Here is a 15,186-nt window from a genome sequence, read left to right as displayed (position 1 = left end):
GGCGGGTCTCGAACCCGCGGGCTCGTGCAATACACTCACCTCAGCCTCCCAAAGGCGTGGGGATTACAGGCTGAGCCACCGAGCCCGGCTCTAATTTTCTTTTCACTTTTTGTAGAGACGAGGTCTGTGTTGCCTAGGCTTGTCTCAAATTCCTGGGCTCAAGCAATCCTCCCACCTTGGGCTTCCAAAGTACTGGAATAACAGGCATGAACCACCACACCTGGCGAGAGAACACTTTGTAGCTGAAAACCTGAGTTCAGGGGCTTCCTTTAGCTGCCCAAGGGCACACAGCTCATGGGACTGGAACCAGAATTCAAACTCTAGCAGCCTGGCTGTAGAGCTTGTGCTTGTCACAAGTATCCTGGTAAGACTGGTATGGTTACCCCCATTTTACAGATGACAAAACTAAGGCCAGGAAGATCACTCCCAGGGGCAGGTACATCTTCTGGCTTCACATTAGTTGATCTTTTCCCACCTCATTAAAGGCTAATTAATAATATGTTTTAAAAAGATCAACCAAGCTGGGTGCGGTGGCTAATGCCTATAATCCCAGCACTTTGGGAGCCAGAGACAAGAGGATTGCCTGAGCCCATGAGTTCAAGACCAGCCCAAGCAAATTGGTGAGACCTCATCTCTACAATAAATTTAAAAATTAGCCAGGTGTGGTGGTGCATGCTTGGGTTCCAGCCACTTGGAAGGCTGAGGCGGAAGGATAACCTGAGCCCAGCAGGTCGAGGCTGCCGTGGCCGGGAGCAGCCACTGCACTCTAGTTTAGGCGACAGAGTGAGACTCCAACTCAAAAAAAAAAAAAAAAAAGCAGCCAGCAGCTGGAAATGGTGACTTATGCCTGTAATCCTGGCACTTTGAGATACTGAGGCAGGAGGATCACTTGAGCCCAGGAGATTGAGATCAGCCTGGGCAACACAGCGAAACCTCATTTCTATGAAAAAATTCAGCTGGACTTGGTGGTGCACACCTGTAATCTCAGGTACTCGGGAGGCTGAGACAGAAGGATCACCTGAGCCTGGGAGGTTGAGGCTGCAGTGAGCCATGATTGTGCCACTGCACTCCAGCTTGGGCGACAACAATAAAAGACCGACCACATGCCATACGTTAAATGTCTGCCTTTGAGGTCCATTAAGTTCCTGGAGTGTGTGTAAATAACATCGCTTTGGGCCCTTCTCTGCGGGGAGCCGTCCCAGGCTGCTCTAAGGATGCTGCCCTCCCCTGATGCAGATTCTGCCAGGAGATATTTCCCTGTCAGTATCAAGTCAACTGTAAACGTGTGTTTCAGCTGGCAAAAAGCACTTCCCACTAGGCAGAGCTTTGCTGAGAACGCCACCTCTTTCACTCTGAAACCCAAATTCCAGGCCCAAGTTTTCCTTTGCAAGTCAAACCAGGCTCCAGGAAGTTTGTTGCTGTTTTTCCTGCTGCTGTAACAGTTACGTGTCCCTGCTTTGAGAAGGAGTTTCCACCACTCTCTGGGAGACTGGATCATTTCTAAACAGATGTCTGAGAGCTTCCAAGGGATTTGTACATCTTGACAAAAACCCTTCTCCATTCAGCAAAGGCTGCAAATGTGGGCTCCACGTGGGGAGACCCTTTTGATGGCTGGAGCCCTCCAGAGCTAAAAGTGGGCCGCTCCTGCAGGTAGTGAGTCTCCTGGCACTGGAGGAATTCAGGCATCAGCAGGGGAACCCTTTGTGGATAATGTGGGGAGAACTTTGAAGGTCTCTTTCAACCTCCAGATTCTGTCACATGCTGAGCTTTGTGGAGGACACAGATATGAGCGAGACCCGTTCATGAGATCAAGGGAGTTTTCATGTAGTGGAAATGATCAACTGAACCAAATGACAAAAATGCTCGTACAAAAAAAAAATATATATATATATATATATATATATATTTTGTGTGTGGGGGGTCAGCCAAGGATAGTCAAGATGAAGCAGGGCTAGGTGCAGCAATGCATGCCTATAATCCCAGCACTTTGGGAAGCCGAGGCTGGAGGATTGCCTGAGCCCAGGAGTTCAGGACCAGCCTGGGCAACACAGCAAGCACTCATCTCTACAAAAATTCAAAAATTAAGCTGAGTGTGGTGTTGCACACCTGTAGTCCCAGTTACTCGGGAGGATGAGGTGGAAGGATTGCCTGAGCCCAAGAGTTCAAGGCTACTGTGCGCCATGATTGTACTCCAACCTGGGTGATGAGGCCAAGTGATCCCGGGCTGTGGTCTTTGGTTTAGGTCCTGCCACAGATGCTTCTTGTGATGATTCTGAATAAGTCTCATCCCTTCCACAGGCCTCAATTTCCTCCTGTGTAAAATGGGCTGGTTACAGGTAATAATCTCTCAGGCCCCTTGAAGCTCTAACAGCCTGAATCAATGCATGCGGGTGCCTGGCACAGGGCTTTGGAAAATCGGGCTGCTGAGGCATGCACTGTTGTTTATAGACCTGTCACAGTTGCTGGGACAGAGCACCAGCCCTGCCCTGCACAAGCACATCTGACAGATGATTTATTAGGGTAATTGTTGGTTGTACTTAATCATTCTTCATCTATCACTGCTAACGGCACAAGGGAGCGCGAGTAAACCACCTCAGCCCCGTTAGGCCTCAGAATTATTCAGTTTGGTACAGTCTTAGCGGTGTTCTGTCCGGTCACAGAACAGGCGTCTCAGGGAAGATCCATTAGGCAGGTTTTGTGAAGAAACCTCAACACTAGGAACCAACCTGGAGCAAAGAACATGGGAAACCGTCACCACCCCAGGCCTGCAGCCACCATGCGAGGGATGGGAGCCTGGTTTTGAGCCAAGGTCCCTGACAGGAGTGACATAGCCACAGGCAAAAGCAGGGAAGCCTTGAGTGGAATCATCCCCCCACCTCTTTCCTTCCCGCCCTCTGGATGCTGCTGTCTCCCATTGACCAAGCCAGAAACTGGGGGGGGGGGAGCCAGAGAGCGGGGTCTGCAGAGGGCAGCCTGCAGGGCTCCCAAGGCCAGGGACTGGGTCTCAGGGCAAGTGCAGACAAGGCAGTTCATCAGGCCCCAGTCCCTGTCCCATCCAGCCTGGAGGGATGGGGGTGGGGGAGTTTCCGGCAAGAAAAGAAAGCAAAACCCAAACTTGCAGTGTTTGCCAATGTCTGTGGTGTAAATACCACAGCAGGGTCAATTTCAGGCTACAAGCGTGAAGTTGCTCAGCAGAACTGGGAAGACGAGCCGCACCGACTGCCAGCTGGGGCATGTGGGCTGCTGTCGCTGGGTCTGGCTGAAGTGGCCCACCAGCTAGGCCCATCAGAGAAGCCCTGCCCCTGGCAATCCCACCTGCCCTTCCCCTGGGGATTCTCTCCCACCCCCAGCTCAGCGCTGGCAGGTGTCCCGGCTCTGTTCCCTCCTCTGATACTTGTGGCACCATCGCAGTCACAGCTGTGCTGCGCTTCACTCCACAGCCGAGGTGTTTTCGCAGACACCAGCTTCCCGGCTCCCTGCCCGCCCAGGCTGCAGCAAACTCCTTTTTGGCTCCTCTCTCAGGGAAGCAGCAGGGGCTCAGTTCAGATTCCAGCAGTGGCCCCTTGCAGGTGGAGTAGCCTGAGACTTGCTGAGTCTTTCTCCAACCTGTAAAATCAGAACAGTGTTGGCTGGGTGCATGGCTCACATCTGGTATCCCAGCACTTGGGAGGCTGAGGCAAGAGGATTGTCAGAGCCCAGGGTTCGAGACCAGCCTGGGCAACTTGGCGAGGCCTCATTTCTACAATAAATTTAAAAAATTAGCCAGGCATGGTGGTGCATGCCTGTACTTCCAGCTACTTGGAACACTGAGACGGAAGGATCGCCGGAGCCCAGCAGGTCCAGGCTGTGGGGCGCCGTGAGTGTGCCACTGCACTCCAGCGTGGGTGACAGTGAGAATCTGACTCAAGAATATAAAACAAATAAATCAGGACCGTGTTGCCTGGTGATCAGGAGATAATATTAACTGAAAGCCATATGCCAGGTACTGTGCTCATCCTTGGCATCCAAGAACAACAATCCCCATGGCTCTTGCTGTTATCTCCATTTTACAGATGGGGAAACTGAGACTCAAAGAGGTAAAGTAATTTCCTCAAGGCCATTTAAACTAATTCCGGTGGCAAAGCCAGGATTCAGGCCCAGGACTGTCTCATTTCAAGGTCCCTAAGCCACCAGCTACTTGGTGGAGCTGTTGCTGTGAGGTCTGAATGAAATAATAGGTGCAGAAGCTTCCACCCTAGTGATCAGCAGACATCAGTATTATTATTTATCTACTTTTTTTTTCTTTTTGAGACAGGGCCTCACTCTGTTGCTCAAGCTGGAGGACACTGGCATGATCTCGGCTAATCTCAGTCTCCACCTCCTGGGCTCAGGCAATCCTTCCTCCCCAGCCTTCTAAGTAACTGGGACTACAGTTGTGTGCCACCACCTCCAGCTTATTTGTGTAGAGATGAGGTCTTGCTACATTGCCCAGGCTAGTCTCGAACTCGTGAACTCAAGCAGTCTCCCACCTCAGCCTCCCGAAGTGCTGGGATTTCCTGTTTCCCTACTCTTTCCCCCATTTCCCCTGGACAGGGGCTAGCTCCCACCAATAGCACCTACTTCCCACCTAGGCAGCTGCTACGTCTGTTTCCTGTTTGGGAGAGAAACAGCCTGCTGTGACCACCTTCTACCAGCACCACCAAAGTCAGCAGAAGGGAACCCGGAGGACAAGATTGCAAAACTCCATCTTTGAGATGTCAAGAATCTCAGTAATCTCTTCTTCCAGAAAGCATTTACACAACCTCTTACTGTGGGCTCTAGGCACAAAAAGACTGTGAGTTACGGCTCGTAGCCCAAGTTATTAACTATTGGCTGGTGTGGCAGATTCTCTAGTAGAGGCCTGAACCCTTGTGGGGATAGAAAAGGCATCCTGAGGCTGGGCGAGGTGGCTCACGCCTATAATCTCAGCACTTTGGGAGGCCAAGATGAGAGGATTGCCTGAGCCCACAGGCTTGAGACCAGCCTGGACAACTTGGCAAGACATCATCTCTACAATAAATAAATAAATAAAATTAGCCGGGCATGGTGGTGCATGCCTATAGTTCCAGCTACTTGGAAGGCTGAAGCAGGATTGCCTGAGCCCAGCAAGTCGAGGCTGCGGTGACCATGAGTGTGCCGCTGCACTCCAGCCTGAGCAACAAGAGTGAGATTCCAACTTAAAAAAAAAAAAAAAAAAGAAAGGGCAGCCTGGGGGGCTTCCTGGCTTCAGCTCAGCTGCTAAACCGCCTCTGGAGGAAAAGAAAGCCGAACCCATACTTGAGGTGTTTGCCAATGTCTGTGGTGTGCATACTGCATTGCAGTGAGTTTCAGGCTGCAAGCGTGATGTTGCTCACCTGAAACTGGGAAGAGATGAGCCCCCTTGGCTGCTGGCCGGGCCGTGTAGGCCCAGCCACTGCCACTTCCATGTCTCTACCACCAGTGCTCTTCTGGTCTCTTCAGAAACGTGGTGTCCTTGATGGTGAGAGGTCTTGCAGGCCCCTCAGCCAAGAAAGCGGCCCCACCCCTGCCCTCTTGCCTTTTACCTCCCCTCCTCCAAGTCTCAGCTTCAGTGTCACTTTTCACATGAAGCCTTGCCAGACCTCCAGACCAGGGCAAATGTCTGCTAACTGTGCTCACAGAACAGTGCTCCTCTTCCCAGCCCTTCATGGCCCATTCTGTTCATGGGATTGTGAGATTCATTCGTATTTCTCTCCCTCCCATGAGAGCAGAGCTCAGCAAGGTGTGTCAGCAGCGCATGGTGTCTGGCATGGGGAGGTGTGCTCTAAATCTTTGTTGAATGCCGAAAGAATGAGAGACCAGCTCAGCAGGACCCTAGTGGATGAATAAGAGTTTGCAAGGTGGAAAAGGGAAGGAGAAGTGGAAAGCATGGGCAAAAGTATGGAAGTCTCTGTCTACAAGGTGTGCTCAGGCCTTCCCCTTTTCGGATGAGACCGGGGTTCCTTCCAACACGTGGCTTTCGTATGCTTCCTGTTCTCCTCCCAGCCAGGAAGTCTGGGTATCAAGACCCACCTAGCAAATGTAAAAAGACCCCCTCAGCCAGAGAACTGAAAGAAATTCGTCAGGACCTAGCAGAAATCAGGCAACAAAAAGAACATTCTAGAATGCTGGCTAAGAACGTAGTCTCTGCTACTGGACTGCCTGGGTTTGAACTACTCACTGACTGTTGGGTTTTTTGGCTTGTTATTTTTTGTTTTTGTTTTTGTCCTTGTTTTTGAGTTGGGTGTCTCACTTTGTTGTCCAGGCTGGAGTGCAGTGGCATGATCATGGCTCCACTCCCAGCTAATTTATTTTTTCTTTTCTGATTTGTTTGTAGAGACAAGATCTCACTATGTTGCCCAGGCTGGTCTTGAACTCCAGAGCTCAAGCAATTCTCATGCCTCACCCTCCCAAAGTGCTAGGATTATAGGCATGAGCTACCGCGCCTAGCTACCTTTTCTTTTTTTTATACTTTTAAGCTTTTTATTTTTACATTTTTTATGTTTTTATTTTAGATTTAGAGGGTACACATGTGTATTCACTAAATGGACATATGGTGTAGTGGTGACAACTGAGTCTTAGGTAGTCCATTCTCCAGATAGAGAACATTGAGCCCCAAAGGTAGTTTCTGAATCCCAATCACCCTCCCCTTTATTGGTGTCCCCAGTGTCTATTATTTCCATCTTCGTGGCCATTTAGCTCCCACATATAAGTGAGAATGTGCGGTGTTTGGTTTTCTGTTTCTGAGTCAGTTCACTTAAGATAATGATCTCCAGCTCCATCCAGGTCGCTGCAAAGGACATGATAAATTTTTCTATTTTTTGTAGAGATGAGGTCTCACTATGTTGTCCAGGCTGGGATATCATTACCTCATTTTGCCCTAATGCTAGGATAAGGAAAAGAGACGTGTTTTAAGCCTTACCATAGGTGGGTGCTCTCTCTGGTCATCCTTCCATGCCTCTTTTTCTTCCTATTTTTCAGCTGAGGTAAAAGCTCAGAGAGGTTGAGTGACTTGCCCAGAGTCAGGAAGCTAATTTATGACAGCCATGGCACCACACCCAGATCTCCCAGGGCCTTCTTTTTTTTTTTTGAGTTGGAGTCTCACTCTGTTGCCCAGACTGGAGTGCAGTGGCCGCTCCCGGCCACCGCAGCCTCAACCTGCTGGGCTCCGGTGATCCTTCCGCCTCAGCCTTCCAAGTAGCTGGAACTACAGGCGTGCGCTACCATGCCCGGCTAATTTTTTGATGTATTGTAGAGATGAGGTCTCACCAAATTGCCCAGGCGGGTCTCGAACCCTCGGGCTCAGGCAATCCACTCACCTCGGCCTCCCAAAGCGCGGGATTACAGGCTGAGCCACCGAGCCCAGCCCCCCAGGGCCTTCTTAAGGGGTTTATTGCTGGTAGCAACATGGGAGTTTACCCTCTGTTTAATCCTGAATAACTCCCCAACTTCAACTTATTCTTTGTCCTTTGACAAACTGCTTCTCCCAGCTATGAAATTATGGGAGTTTGTAACACTCAGGGTTAGTATTGTTAAATGCTGTAACAAACAAACTCCTCATCTCAATGGCTTAACACAAAGGTTTATGTCTTGCTCATGGTGCAGTGCACTGTGGGCCAGTGGGGATGGGGCTCTCTGAGTCATTTGGGGATCTGGGCTCTTGCCATCTTTGTGTGTGTGTGTGTGTGTGTGTGTGTGTGTGTGTGAGTGTGAGAGAGAGAGAGAGAGAGAGACGGGGTAGGGTCTCACTCTGTTCCCCAGGTTGAAATGCAGTGGCATGGTCACGGCTTGCTGTAGCCTTAATCTCCTGAGCCCAAGCAATCCTCCTGCCTTCAGCCTCCCAAGTAGCTGGGACTATAGGCACACACCACCACACCTGGCTAATTTTTCTGTTTTGTAGAGACAAGGTTTCACTATGTTGCCTAGGCTGGACTAGAACTCCTGGGCTCAAGCAGTCCTCCTGCCTCAGCCTCTCAAAGTGCTGAGATTACAGGTGTGAGCCACCATGCCCGGTCAGCTCCTGCCATCTTGACTCAGTCTCCCCTAGGGCCTCAGGGTCCCCCCCTGGCTCCCAAGCAACTGGCCATTAGGTGCAGAAGGAGAAGCCAGCTCTGCCCGGAGGTAACAGGCCTCACTGCCATCAGGAAGTGTGGTCTAATCGTGCGCCAAGAGAGGAGATAACCCAGGCCCTGGTGACCACGGAGCCATCTCTGCCACAGGGGTGGGCTAGATTCTGTGATCCCCTCTGGACACAGAGGAGGGCAGGAGTCAGGGCTCCTGGATCACCTGCCTGTCTGCAGCCTGGGCCCGCCCTGAGCTCTGCTCCTCTCCCCACCCCCCACCCCCGCCCTAGAACAGAACCAGTCCCTGCCAAGCCTCCTCAGAGGGTGGGTGGGTGGCGAGATAATGATCTTACCAGGCTTATTGCCTCTTGGAAGGCAGGTGCTGGAGAAAACCCAAGTTTGCTTTGATTTTTCTCCCTGTTCCCTTCACATTCCTTCCTAGGATAAATTTAGCCAGCCCTCCCTTTGAACGGCAGTGCCCGGGACGAGACTTTGTTCTCTGAGTCGGTGTCAGAGCCATTGGCTCAGCTGCAGCCTTGGGCCAACAATGAAGACTCCTGGGTCAGAGGCCTGTCCTCTGCCCCAAACACTCGTGACCCGCCCTCTCATCCTTGCACAGTCTCTGTGGGAATCAGTCGCACATCTCTGAGACAAGGACCTTGAATTCTCCCAGACAAGGGACAGATTACACAGGGTCTAGAAGGGCTTTGAGATCCTGCACATGGGCTACCTTATCCTGAACAGCCAGCCACCTAGATCTCAGGACTGGCAGGTCAGGAGTCTTGAGCAGGGACCTCAGAGGCATTCGTGCAGATCAGAAACCTGGCTCCAGCAAGTTCCCTTCTCATCCATCTCCTCATCTGTAAAATGGGTCAACAGCAGTGTGGTCTTCACACTGAGTGAGATGAACAGAGATGCTTCTATTAAGGGATCTGCATCTCTTTCTGGTGCTCTATCAGCCACGGGTGGGGAGATGGTGATGGTCTACACCTACCCCCGGGTCACCCTGTAAGCCACAGGAAGACTTCTGGGAGCCTTCTGCCCATTGCAGATATAGTGCTTCCTTTCCAGACTTTTTAAAACTATCCGGAGAGTCCTCCTTGGATAATTATGCTCTCAGACCTCACCATCTTTACTTTATGGAAATGACATCATCCATCCTATTATCCTCCCCACTGCTGCAACTTTAATTCATTCTGTTAAGCCTTGGTTGTGAAATCCCTCTCCCTCCCTGAAGACCAAAACTTCTCATAGTTTTAAAGATGGCTCAGCCCCTCTCTTTTCCTGACTTTCAAGCTTCTTCCGGCTAAGTGGTTGCACTTATTTCAGCTGCCTTTCTGGGCTACTCTTATTTTACCCTGGGTGTTTGTATGTTTGCTTGTTTGTAGAGATAGGGTCTTGCTATGTTGCCCAGGCTGGTCTCAAACTCTTGGCTCAGGTGATCCTTCCACCTCGGCCTCCCAAAGTGCTAGGATTATAGCTGTGAGCCCCTACACCTGGCTCACTCTGAGTCTTACTGTCTCTTGAGATCCTCTTGCCTCCCTGCCTCCCCCTTCAGCTGCAAAGTCCACAGGGAAACACCTTCCCAAACCAGGCTTCCCTGGAAACTTTTTTCTCACTGAGTAGTTTTCAGCCTTCCTAGGGCAACAGATACATCACTCAGGCACACAGCTCTGGCCATGCCCACACACAGTGGGGACAGATGATGTGCTCCTTGCTCTCCTGCGCTTCCTCCTGACCCAGATAAAGCTCTCCAGGCCTGAGCTTCCTTCTCTGTAAGATGGGGATGGGACGGGTGGGTATACCAAGAGGAGACGTGGGTGGTCTCGATGGTGGCTCACACCTGTAATCTCAGCACTTTAGGAGGCTGAGGCAAGAGGATTGCCTGAGTCCAGGGGTTTGAGACCAGCCTGGGCTATTTGGCAAGACCTCATCTCTGCAGTCAATCAAAAAATTAGCTGGGCATGATGGTGCACATCTGTGGTTCCAGCTACTTGGAAAGCTGAGGCAGAAGGACTACCTGAGCCCAGTTGGCCGAGGCTGTGGTGGACATGAATGTGCCACTGTACTCCAGCTTGGGTGACAGTGAGACTCTAATTCAAAAGGGGGGGTGGTGATCGAATGAAAGGACTGTGCCTAAGGCTGTGAAGGGCCCCAGAGCTGGCAGCAGGGGCAAGCCACTGCCCTCTTGGCTGGTAGGCAAGGACAGGGAATACTTCCTAGAACCTGGAGAACTAAGCCACCCTTAGAGGCCCAGTCATCTCAACACCCTGCTCTCTTTCCTCCCATCCTCTGACTGAACACCCCAGAAACAGGGCAGGAAACGTGGTAGAAGCCATCTCTGCAGACCGAGCTCCCAGGGCCCAAGATGGATGGGGAAGGGGCAGAGAACAGGTGGAACGGGTGTGAGGGGCAGATAGAATCTCTAACACAGAATCTCCATGGCCCCCGGCTCCGAGGGCTGGTCTCGGCAAGCGTCTATCCTCTCTCACCGATAGACCTTTGAGGGGGCATGAGCACAGTCATTTTTATAGACATAGAAGCTGTCACCCCGAGGACTAAGCAAGGTCTTACTGATAGCAAGTGGTGGAGCCAAGACTTAGACTTATTTCTGAAGGTCGCACTGAGAGATGGAAGCCTAGCCGCCAGGGGCTGGTGTTTTAGGATTTGAGGCGACCGTTCTCCCTCCCATGCCTGTCATCATGCCATGACTGATCACGAGGCCTGAGCATATCCTCTCCCTGCGGTACAGTTTCCAACACAGGCGCGCCCAGGAGGAGTATCCCATCAATCACTGAACACGTTCAGGGATGCGTTTCTCAGTCCCCTGTTGGGAGAGGCCTGGGAATCCATGGGGATTGGAAACGCAGAAAGGGAGCAATGATGGCCCCACAGTCAAGGCGCCTTCTGGGACCTTTCACTCCCATGATCCCACTTAATCCCCTGCCACTTCCCGAGGTCACAGCACCAGAAGCCCCTTCTACAGCTGTGGGGACAGTAGCCCCAAGAGATAACATTTTGCTGATGTTCGAGTTTTGCCTAGGATGGGCAGAGCCACACAGGGAGACCCCAAGTCCAACTCTTATTCACCGCAAAACCTCAGGTGAATCTCCTCTTCACCGAAGGCACCCGGGGGCAGCAACACGCACCTCTTTCTGTTGAATGCTTACCTGCTTGTGGTGGGAATGAAATGTAATTATCCTCCTAAGTCCCCAGCACAATCCCTGACATGCAGAAGCCGAGGCAGAGAAGGTATAGTGGTCAAAGTCTTGGGCAAATCTAGCACTGAGTTTCGCCCACTGGGTTACCCTGGATGAGTCACCTAACTCCCTCGGAACCTTGTTTGAAAAATAGAGCAGTTGGCCAGGTACAGTGGCTCGCGTCTATAATCCCAGCACTTTGGGAGGCCGAGGCGAGAGAATTGCCTGAGTCTGCGGGTTCGAGGCCAGCCTGGGCATCATGGTGAGACCTCGTCTCTACAATAAACCAAAAAATTAGCCAGGCGTGGTAGTGCATGCCTATAGTTCCAGCTGCTTGGAAGGCTGAGGCGGAAGAATCACCTGAGCCCAGCAGGCCGAGGCTGCGGCGGCTGGGAGCATGCCACTGCACTCCAGTCTGGGTGACAGAGTGAGACTCCAACTCAAAAAAAAAAAAAAACAAAAGAAAGAAAGAAAAATAGAGCAGTCACATTCATATTTGGTTTGGTCCATTTTCAGAACACTGAATCTGGGTAATTATAAAGAAAATGAGATCTAGGTGCGGTGGCTCAAGCCTGTAATCCCAGCACTTTGGGAGGCCGAGGCAAGAGGATTACCTGAGTGCAGGGGTTTGAGACCAGCCTGGGCAACTTGGTGAGACCTCGTCTCTACAATAAATCAAAAAATTAGCCAGGTGTGGGGGTGCACACCTGTAGTTCCAGTTACTTGGAAGGCTGAGGTGGTAGGATCATCTGAATCCAGCAGGTCGAGGCTGTGGTGGCCATGAGCATGACACTGCACTCTAGCCTGGGCAACAGAGTGAGACTCCAACTCAAAAAAAAAAGGGAAAAGGAATTTAATTCTTACATTTATGGAGGCTGAGAAGCCCATGGTTGAGGAGCTGCATCTGCTGGGAGTCTTCGGGCTGGTGGGGACTCCACAGGGTCTAAGGAGCTCAGGGCATCACATGGTGCTGGCTCAAGTCTCCCTTCCTCTTTGCATAAAGACAGAGGTTCCCCTCTCATGATAGTCTATTAGTCCCTTAATCCGTGAACAGATTAATTCACTCATGAGGACAGAGCCCTCATGATCCGATCACCTCTTAAAGGCCCCACCTCTTAATGCTGCCACATTTTTTTTCTTTTTTTTTTCTTTTTTTTTTTTTGAGTTGGTGTCTCACTCTGTTGCCCTGGCTCCAAAGTGCAGTGGCACAATCACGGCTTACTGTGGCCTTGACTTCCTAGGCTCAGGCAATTCTCCTGACTCAGCTCTCAAGTAGCTGGAACCACAGACACCTGGCTAATTTTCTTTGTGTGTAGAGATGAGCTCTCATCTTGTTGCCCAGGCTGGTCTCAAACTCCTGGGCTCAAGCAATCCTCTCGCCTCGGTCTCCCAAAGTGCTAAGAGTACAGGCATGAGCCACCGTGTCCAGCCTTAAGTTTCATCATAAATTTTGGAAGGGACATTCAAACCATGGCACTATCCCATAAGTGTGAAATGAGATGAAGTATCTGAAAGCACTTTTTAAAACTGTTCTATAAATGTAAACGTATTTCTTCAGCAATAACAACCGCCAACACCAGTGAATATTTCCTGAGTGCATGCTGTGTTCCAGGCGCTGTCTAAACCTCTGATGTGTATGGTTTCACTCAATCCTCATGGCAACCCTGTGAAGTGGGACTTGCAGCAGGACTTGTGTGTTATTCCCACTAGCAAATGAGGAAGTTGAGTCTCGGAGAGGTTCAGGCACTGGCCTGAGGTTGCACAGCTGGTAAATGGCAGAGCCAGGCTTTGAGCCCAGGTAGGCCTGTGGAGTGGCCTTGGGAGACCCAAACAAATGGAACTGAAGAAGCTTGAAGCCCAGCAGTGTTTCAAACTTTTGTACACATCAGAATCACTGAAGGAAATTATTCAAAAGGGAGATTCTTGGGCTCCAAACAATGAAATGCTGATTCTGTGGGTTCAGGATGAGGCCCAGGAATCTGTGTAATTAACAATTCCCCAAGATAATGCCTGTGCAGGGGATCAGCTCACCACACAGGGAAGACTGTGGCCATCAATAAGGACTGATTGATGAGGAAGGTTCATAGGGCCTGGGGGACTTGGAGGTTCGAGGCAAGAGAGACAGGAGCACTCCGTGGGACCCATCCTCACCTCTGACTTCCAGGTTTGCCAAGTACTATAAAATGGAGAACGGGAGCGAGTACCGCACACTCCTGAAGGCGTTTGGCATCCGCTTCGACGTTCTGGTGTATGGGAATGTGAGTCCTTGGGCCAGGCAGGTGGGATGGACAGGGCGGTGGCCCGGGGTAGCTTGTGAATTCCAAAGAGTCTGCCCTGGCTGTTGGAGTCTGCCACTGACCAGCTCTGACTGCCCCAGCTGGTCACTTCCCCGTCTCCTCACCTGTGCGGAGAACGGGTGGGACCAGTGGATCCACCAGGAACCCTCGGCCTTACCCCACCCTGCGGGGCCTCTGCCCACTCGCCTTGGTCTCTGTGCACAGGCTGGCAAGTTCAATATCATCCCCACCATCATCAGCTCCGTGGCAGCCTTCACCTCCGTGGGAGTGGTGAGTTCAGCCCCTGCTGTCTCTGACAGACCAGGCAGCGTGGGGTGGGCAGGGGAGTGATGGGCAGGCCTTTCCTCTTGCCAGGTGCCTCGGGGCCCCTTAACTGCTCCCTGCTGAGTCGGCCTGGCTGGAACATCTCCAATCATGGCACACTCACTCCCTCCGGAAGCAGGAGGCTTCACCCACCCATACGGCGGGCAAGGCCATAGCCCTGCTCCAGGGGCTTCTACTCCTCTGTCTGCTTCTCCCATCAGTCTCCTCTCTATGAAATTTTGGGGGCCATTGTCTTGCTAAGCCTCTGGTGTGGCCATGTGCTCTTTGAGCTATGGCTGCCGCCTTGCTTCCTGGCTTTGGCCCCCTCCCCCACCTCAAGGAGGTAAATCTCTCTAACTTCTCTTTCTCTCTCTTTTTATTTTTTTGAGTTGGAGTCTCATTCTGTCCCCCAGACTGGAGTGCAGGGGCACGCTCCCGGCCACCACAGCCTCGACCCCCTGGGCTCCGGCGATCCTTCCACCTCAGCCTTCCGAGTAGCTGGAACTACAGGCGCGCACTATCACGCCCAGCTAATTTTCGATTTTTATTGTACAGATGAGGTCTCGCCAAGTTGCCCAGGCGGGTCTCGAATCCGCGGGCTCAGGCAATCCATTCACCTCAGCCTCCCAAAGGCGCAGGATTACAGGCTGAGCCACCGAGCCCGGTTTGTTGTTTGTTTTATTAATGATGGCCATTCATACTGGGGTTAGGTAGTATCTCAATGTGGTTTTGATGTGCATTTCTCTGACGATGAGTGAGGCTGAGCACTTTTTCATGTGTCTGTTTGCCGTATGTCTTCTTTTGAGAAGTGTCTATTCATGTCTTTTGCTCACTTTTTAATGAGGCTGTTTGTTTTTTTCCTTTCGGTAGCGCCTCCTTTTGATGGAAGTACACTGCGCCGGAGTCAGGAGACCTGGGACCTGATTCTTTAGTGCGAGCCAGTGTGCAGGATGCAGAGGTGCACGGGTGCCCTCGTCAGGGGGGCTTCGTGCTGAGCTGACTTGGCGATCTGCTGTGAGAACCACCCTACTAGTGCTCACCAGCCCCCTCGATTCTGGGATCCGAGAGGAGGCAAGACAGTCCTCCCTGGAACATCCTCACACCAGCTGAGATTCTGCCCAGGCTGGCTATGCTACCGCTCTCCCCCACGGTGACATCATTCACTTGTTACGCTCATTATTCCGGCAGAGGCAGGACCTGGCTTCAGGGTCCTTCTCAGGATGCCTCAGCAGGCGGTCACTTTGGATCATCCGGTCAGCATGCAGTCAGAGGAAACGTGCTTGCAATGCTGTGTCTGAGCGAATTTGT

At 51.6% G+C, this 15,186-nt stretch overlaps 1 protein-coding gene across 1 annotated transcript in view; it reads left to right on the top strand.

Annotated features, from left to right (window-relative positions):
• The window catches only part of P2RX3 (purinergic receptor P2X 3), a 41,300-nt gene extending 27,075 nt beyond the window's left edge, over window positions 1-14,225 (top strand). The window contains exons 9-11 of the mRNA XM_021715977.1: window positions 13,443-13,536; window positions 13,780-13,845; window positions 14,100-14,225. Coding sequence (XP_021571652.1) covers window positions 13,443-13,536; window positions 13,780-13,845; window positions 14,100-14,225 — 286 coding nt within the window. The remainder of the gene's footprint in view (window positions 1-13,442; window positions 13,537-13,779; window positions 13,846-14,099) is intronic.
• Window positions 14,226-15,186: the final 961 nt, after the last annotated feature.

The sequence above is a fragment of the Carlito syrichta genome, unplaced genomic scaffold, assembly GCF_000164805.1.
Source record: "Carlito syrichta isolate Samal-C Ts95f unplaced genomic scaffold, Tarsius_syrichta-2.0.1 Scaffold308100, whole genome shotgun sequence".
In the NCBI taxonomy this organism is placed as follows: Eukaryota; Metazoa; Chordata; class Mammalia; order Primates; family Tarsiidae; genus Carlito; species Carlito syrichta.
This window is presented reverse-complemented; position numbering and strand designations above follow the sequence as displayed.